General features: G+C 38.8%; 1 protein-coding gene across 1 annotated transcript; it reads left to right on the top strand.

Moving 5' to 3' along the window:
* Positions 1-27: 27 nt before the first annotated feature.
* Positions 28-6,639, top strand: arhgap19 (Rho GTPase activating protein 19). Its single transcript, XM_040027158.1, has 9 exons — positions 28-271; positions 441-667; positions 1,205-1,291; positions 1,408-1,473; positions 1,831-2,037; positions 2,125-2,232; positions 2,481-2,594; positions 2,868-2,969; positions 4,363-6,639. The coding sequence occupies exons 1-9, from the start codon at positions 28-30 to the stop codon at positions 4,420-4,422; spliced, it is 1,215 nt and encodes a 404-aa protein (XP_039883092.1). The 3' UTR covers positions 4,423-6,639.

Here is a 6,639-nt window from a genome sequence, read left to right on the forward strand (position 1 = left end):
GGTGAATCCTTAAACTGATCCAGAATGATGACATTCGATTATTCTGGTCTTGCACACTTAGATCTGCACGTTGAGGGACTGTTTCGGGTGCCTGGAAACAGTGTTCGACAGCAGGCCCTGAAGGAGCTCCTCAACAGTGGGGCTGATTTCAACCTGGAGTCTGGGGACTTTCATCCCAACGATGCGGCCACGCTGCTGAAGACTTTCCTGGGAGAGCTGCCGGAGCCCCTGCTGACACACAGACACTTTCATGCTCACCTCAAAATAGCTGGTAGGAATATAAACAAACACACGTTTGGTTATACCCTTATTTTCTCACTTTAGAACAGAGGTACAATTCTCATTTAATAATTCTGTCATGTTTTTGGTGAAACATTTGTGTTTTTTAATGCATAGCCACTCTAATCTATTTTAATCTGTTTTAAATAACTTTTTTCTAGACATGACTCTGTTTGATGAACAAGGCAACAAGACCACGATACCCAACAAGGAGCGTCAGATTGAAGCCCTGCAGCTTCTTTTCCTGCTCCTACCTCAGGCCAACCGCTCACTGCTCAAACTGCTGCTGGACCTGCTTTACCACACCGCCAAGCAGCAGGACAAGAACAAGATGTCCTCCTTCAACCTGGCCCTCATGTTTGCTCCACACGTCCTCTGGCCTAGACATGTAAGAGTCATAATTTACTCCATATTAAAGATTCTCAGAAGAAGAAATAAAAACTTTGCAAATTATAGATCAAGAGTGTCTTGCTCATTTTGGAAGCTAAATAGTTTTTACATCAGTCATTCATGCAGTGGAGGATGGCCAGTATCCTGATGGATCCCACTGAAAACATTACGTTCGCATGAATAGAATCAAAGGTTTGGGATATGCTGATGGATTTTAAGGGAATGCACATGTTTTGTAACACAGACTAAAAAACCCACATTTTGTCTTCATTGGAGGGGCTTATATGTTGTTAGAACTTGGGCAATTTAAAAAAGCAGCATCAATGAAAATAATAAATTAATACATTGAGCCTGATTCAAACCTAGAAAAATGTAACATGTAATCAGATCTTATATTACAGAGATTTGAAAAGCTTGTTAAATACATTTTGTTAGTGAGTCTACATTTTCACGACAATATCCTATGAAGGTTAAAAGACCTGCATTTTTACACTGGTAAGATTTATATTTTCTTCATTCTGTTCTCCTGCTCTAGATGACAGCTGGTGACCTTAAAGACAATCTGAAGAAACTAAACAGCAGCATGGCTTTTCTCATCAAACACTCTCAGAAACTCTTCAGGGTGATTATAGACAAACGTGTGACTTAACAGCTGAACATTTTGAAAATCAGTCAGGGTTTTAAAAATGTCATGTTACTGGTTTAGTGAGGCACATCTTTCTGCTGTATGTTGTTCAGGCCCCAGTCTACCTGCGGGAATACGCTAGAATGCATTTCATTGGGACCAAGGCTCTGCAGACCAAGGTTAGTGAACCAAGTTTACATTATGTTGCATTTCTCCTGCTTTTGAATTTTGGAACAATAAATTAATTGAAAAGACAATAAAAATTAAAAGACAACTTTTAAGTTGTTTTCTTCACTTCCTCTTACTTTTTACAGTCAGTGAAAAGTATGGAGATGGTTATGCTCAGGTTTGGTTTTAGCAGGGCAGGTTTGATGTCAAATTGAGGCCCCAAATTGTACCTGATACATCCAAGTGTGATTATGTGTGAAACCTTAAAAAGCATTTAGAATAAATGGCTGCATTAATGTGCAGTATTGGCTCTAATACAAACAGTGTGCCCTCAAGTGTACAGTCTGACTTGTCCTGTGCTCTGTCAGGATGATCTGGAGCTTCTGGTGACCAGCAGCTCCCCTGCTCAGCGGACAGTACTACCTCTGAAGAGGGCAGCTGCTCTGGGCCCCGGCTCTCAGGAGCAGTGTCAGTCACCAGCTAACCAATATACAGAGGAGGCTTTGAAGGAGCTCTTCAGACACGTCCACCACAACATGCCAGACTCTGCCAAGAAGAAGAAACTTGTTAGACAGGTTCGCTTAAGGGTCTTCTTACTATACTAAAATCTGACAGCTCAGTTTCTTTTGAAATAAAATGTAATGTGATGTTTTTATGTGCAGTTAGTCAAACAGACAAACTCTGGGACACGTACCAATGAGGGCAGCCAGGTCCCTCCAGCTCCCAGCAAGAAACACCCGCGTTCCCGCTCCTTTGGTGGCTTCATCAAGGTAATAAATAATTCTGGGAAGTCTTGAGAAATGAAGTTTAAGAATTAAACTTGATTTTTATGAAAATTTATATGCATTAACATAAAGAAGGAAGACAGTTGAGAAAACCTGTGATCACCAAATATTATATAAATATTTAAAAAGGCATTACTGGAAAAATCAAAGAGCTTACAGGTTGATTTTTAGTGCTAATAATTAAGTTGTACATATCCATATGTAACTTTTGCCCCGTGCTCCTCTGGTAACAGCGCAAAGCTCGAGGTGAGCAGCTGACAGCAGAGAGACGAGTCAGACACATCTCTCCTGATGCTCTCACCAGAACTGTAAGAAAATCTGATAAAGAGAACGACATCTTACAAGCAGTAAGTCTGTTTTTGTTTTTCTAACACTGACATTTTTGTATGAACCACAAAACGGGGGATCCCAAAATTTCACTTTTCCTTGTAAATATGATAACATCATGTGCTAAATGGTATTTAAAGCCAGGACTCTGTCATGTCAAACAGTGATACTTTTGTTTCCTCTGTGCGTGTGTGTGCGTGTGTGTGTGTGTGTGCGTGCGTGTGTGTGCGTGCGTGCGTGCGTGTGCGTGTGTGCGTGTGCGTGCGTGTGTGTGTGCGTGCGTGTGTGTGTAGGTGAACAGTCCTTTGAGCGGTCCTGTGTTGGGAAAAGCAGGACTGGTAGTAAAAAACCCAGATTTTGCTTTTCACAAAGACACAGCTCTGAAGGTTTCCAAGGTATTTCATCATCCACTCGTCTTTGCTTAATATATATTTAAAAGTCAATGTTCAAATTTTAATTATTTTTCTTCCAGGCACTAATGAAATACTGTTTATTGCAAATAATTCAATTTTGTGTGTTAGGACTGTCATTTTCCATATTTACTTTTGTTTTGTTTTTGTAGGAAGTTGCACAGGCTTAACTTTAAATGTGTTTTCATTTCCTATCTTTAATACTATGTATGAAGATTTATTACGTGCATTAGAGCAGCGGTCCGATAAAAACCCTGAAAACCATACATTTCACACCTGAGCCTCAACTCTCGTGGTTCGGTACCAAACGACTCACAGCCGGCACCGGTCCGAGGCCCGGGGGTTGGGGACCGCTGCATTAGAGTCTGTCACGTCTAAATGGGAATTTCATCTGCTTGTCTAGTTCATCTACTCTTCTCCAACCTAAAAGACTGGGCTTTTTAATTCGGATCCATCAGTGTAAACAAAGCATATTGGGCTTCATTACTAAATTGGGCTGTGGAATTAATCGTGTTTTAATTTCATTTATGAATTTGGCTTTTAGTGACTATAAAAATGAGACTATAAAGAGGACGTGTCTCTTCCTCTTTTGGTTGCTCTCTTTAGGGGTTGCTACAGCAGATCGTCTTCCTCCATCTCACCCTATCCCAGCCCTCTGCATGTTCTCCGTCACTACATACTTGACTCTTCTCTGAGGTTTTCCTCCTTCCTGACAGCTCTATCTTTAACATCTTTTGCGCTATACATGCACTATTCGTCCTTTGCACATGTCTAAACCATTTCAAGCTCACCTCTCTTTGTCCAAACCACTCAGCTGGAAATGTCCCTCTCATACACTCACTACTAATCCATTCTGATCTCTCCCAATAAAAATCTGCTACTTCCTGTTTGGCCTCCTGTGTTTTTTGTTAGTGCTACCGTCTCCAAACCAGGTCTTGTAAACTCTTGCTGCTCTCCTTCTGTCATCCTTGACGTATGTGTTCACCCACTCCACCCTACCTGCTCTCTGATCTTCACCTCTGTCCACTGTCCATTGCTGTGGATGGGTGACACCAGTTAGACACATCATCTACCTGCATTATCTCTGCTTCTTGCAGAGATAATACAAGAAGCAGATAATGAATAATCATAATCACATCCATTTTAAACACTGATGGTTATAATTTTGTAGGTAATTGCGTTATTAGAAAATACTTATTAATTTATAAAGGCACGCATTTTGTTTTTGTGACGTTTCATTCTGCTTTTGCGGTTTTCATGATTCCTCTGTATTATTGGTGGTTGTATAGGTGAAATAGTATTATGATTGAATGCCAGCATTAACATCTTTTATCCTTCCACCTTCTTTCCACCTCTTTTTCTTCCATCCATCTCTCAGAAGGACTCGCCCTCAGATTCCAGGCTGTGTTGCTCTCCTTCTCAGGAGATCTCCGTGTAAAGCCCCACACCGCCTCATCTCAGACAGGACTTTGGCAGTATTAACTTTATTGTAGCTTTTTTTTGTTGGTTTGTTTTCAGAGCATTTTTGATGCATAGCAGTGAAAAAATTAGTCAGTACAGCCAAACCAATGTCAGAAAGTTTCTTTGTCTACTGCACTGTTTACATAGGTTTTTTTTTTCTTTTTTAGCTTCCATCAGTGAAAACTGTTGGTCCTTCAGTTTATTTGTTTGAATTGATTTCAACTAATTCAGGCAAAAAAAGAGCTCAGATTAGCTGTTTATTTTGGTTATCAAGTGCAATATGAGCAGACTTGATAACCAGTTGCAATGTGTTACAATTTGAACAGGAAAAAAAAGTCTGCTCCATCCAGTTTGATCTGCTGAATAATCAAATTTGCACATAAAAGTTTTAAACCATTCAAACAGTGTCGCTTGCCACTAACCTCTGGGGTTATCACCCAGCTCTCCCTGAATGTGAATGGTATCAATCAATAACAGGATCCTGGCTTTGGTTTGGCTTTGCTGTTGGACCTGCTTGTGGCAGTCATCACTTAACATTCTAGCTACTGTATCAAAATACATGACCACTAGATAGCTGTGTTTACAGTCTGTTGTATAGAATATGTATACATGTTGTACAGTATGTTGTTGTTTTTATGTTTTTTAGCTTTGTTTTTGTAAACTTCATTAACATGTTTGGTACGTCGTATTTTAACTCTTGGGTTACAGTAACTGGGTCATTGATTTTTATTTTATTTTTTTTTATTTTTTTTATTTTTATTTTTTTCTCTGTGCTGTGCTGCTGATCCAGAATCAGTGAGCAGGTCACCTTATTTTTCCCCCCAATATATGGAACCAGTGACTGGGATACTTCTCACTGGTCAAATATGAAATGCTGCATTCTCTGAATGCTTTATGGGAGCTAAAATATATATTTTTTATTCTTCATATATATTGTGGCAGGTTCTTTTTCTTAAAGGTGCTATACTAATTCTATTAACTTGAAAGTCCAGATGCTGCTTGCTTCATCTTGTGTTTTCCTACACTTGTCAGTGTGGTGGTCTCCTGCTGCAGACAGACTCCAAATCCACAGTTTGCAGGGAGGGAAACATGGGAACTGCTGAGCAGTCACTAAACTTTCAAAATAAAATATTTGCACAGCGCCTTTTAATAAAGGTGGTCAAAGATTTGTTGGTTTAAGGAAAGTTGAAAGGATGGAGGTTTTGGCTTTGTTTGTTTGTTTTTATTATTTTTTAAGGTTATTCTGATTAAGATGAGTCGTAATCTTTTACAGTCAGGTTCTTATTGTAATGGGTTTAGTGTCTTTGGCCTACTCTTGGGAAAGTACTTACTCCACTATGACTCTTATTACAGTAAGAAAGCAGCTACAGTTCATTTCTTTACCATTTTAATATCACAAAATGCTAAAACATAAGACTGCTTGCAGTCAGGTGCCAGCACATAAGAGTGATCTACAGATGATTTATTTATTTTAGCACCAACGAGTCTGTAAACATGTTTGTCTTCAGAATATTTTTAAAAATCTGTTTGTGATGTCATAACACACACGACTTAACTATAACTCACACAAAAGTTAAAAGTAAAATTTAAGCAATCTTATCTTTCTATAAACTCTTAAAAAGCGTTGGTCAGTGTTCAAAGATCGGACATACACAGGCAATAAGTAATGTTATTTGCTTGGCCTTTTATTTGAGTGCATAAGTTGTTATGTTCCTTTTATTGTTTATTCTCTGATCTGTCGAGACAAAAGGAGATCAGCTTAACTGCTCAGTTCATTGTATTGAGAGTACGAGTTCCAGATTTTCAGATTACATTACTAGATTTTTTTCATTACAAGTGCTGGTTTAAAATTTTAAAAATGGTGTTGGAAAGCTGTTTCTGCTGTATCTTGTTTTGAAAGTACCGTGGATGTTGTTACAATGGGTTTGATGAAAGTGTATGAACTGTTGAACATCACTGATGGACACTGAAACCTTGCCTTCTCTTTGCTTTATAGAATTAACAGTCTTTAGAGACGAAATTTCCTTTTCACTTTTCTACAGTTTAAGGGGAGAACTCCATTGAATTTTTTAATTTTTGCTTGTTTGTTTTGATTTCAGATATGCCTCTCTGTGTTGGAAGACCGTCTTTATGATGTGAAACTGTTTTATATGTGAAACACAACACAATAGATGTTTTAAGTCTCAGTGTTGCG

Source organism: Simochromis diagramma, unplaced genomic scaffold (assembly GCF_900408965.1).
Source record: "Simochromis diagramma unplaced genomic scaffold, fSimDia1.1 OVJJ01000362.1, whole genome shotgun sequence".
NCBI classification, from domain to species: domain Eukaryota; kingdom Metazoa; phylum Chordata; class Actinopteri; order Cichliformes; family Cichlidae; genus Simochromis; species Simochromis diagramma.

Excerpts from the sequence above, each read along its gene's own strand:
- arhgap19 (XM_040027158.1), top strand. The coding sequence starts at position 28 with ATGACATTCGATTATTCTGGTCTTGCACACTTAGATCTGCACGTTGAG. Across the intron at positions 1,292-1,407 it reads ACTCTCAGAAACTCTTCAGG|GCCCCAGTCTACCTGCGGGA; the intron begins GTGATTATAGAC and ends TATGTTGTTCAG. Across the intron at positions 2,595-2,867 it reads AGAACGACATCTTACAAGCA|GTGAACAGTCCTTTGAGCGG; the intron begins GTAAGTCTGTTT and ends GTGTGTGTGTAG.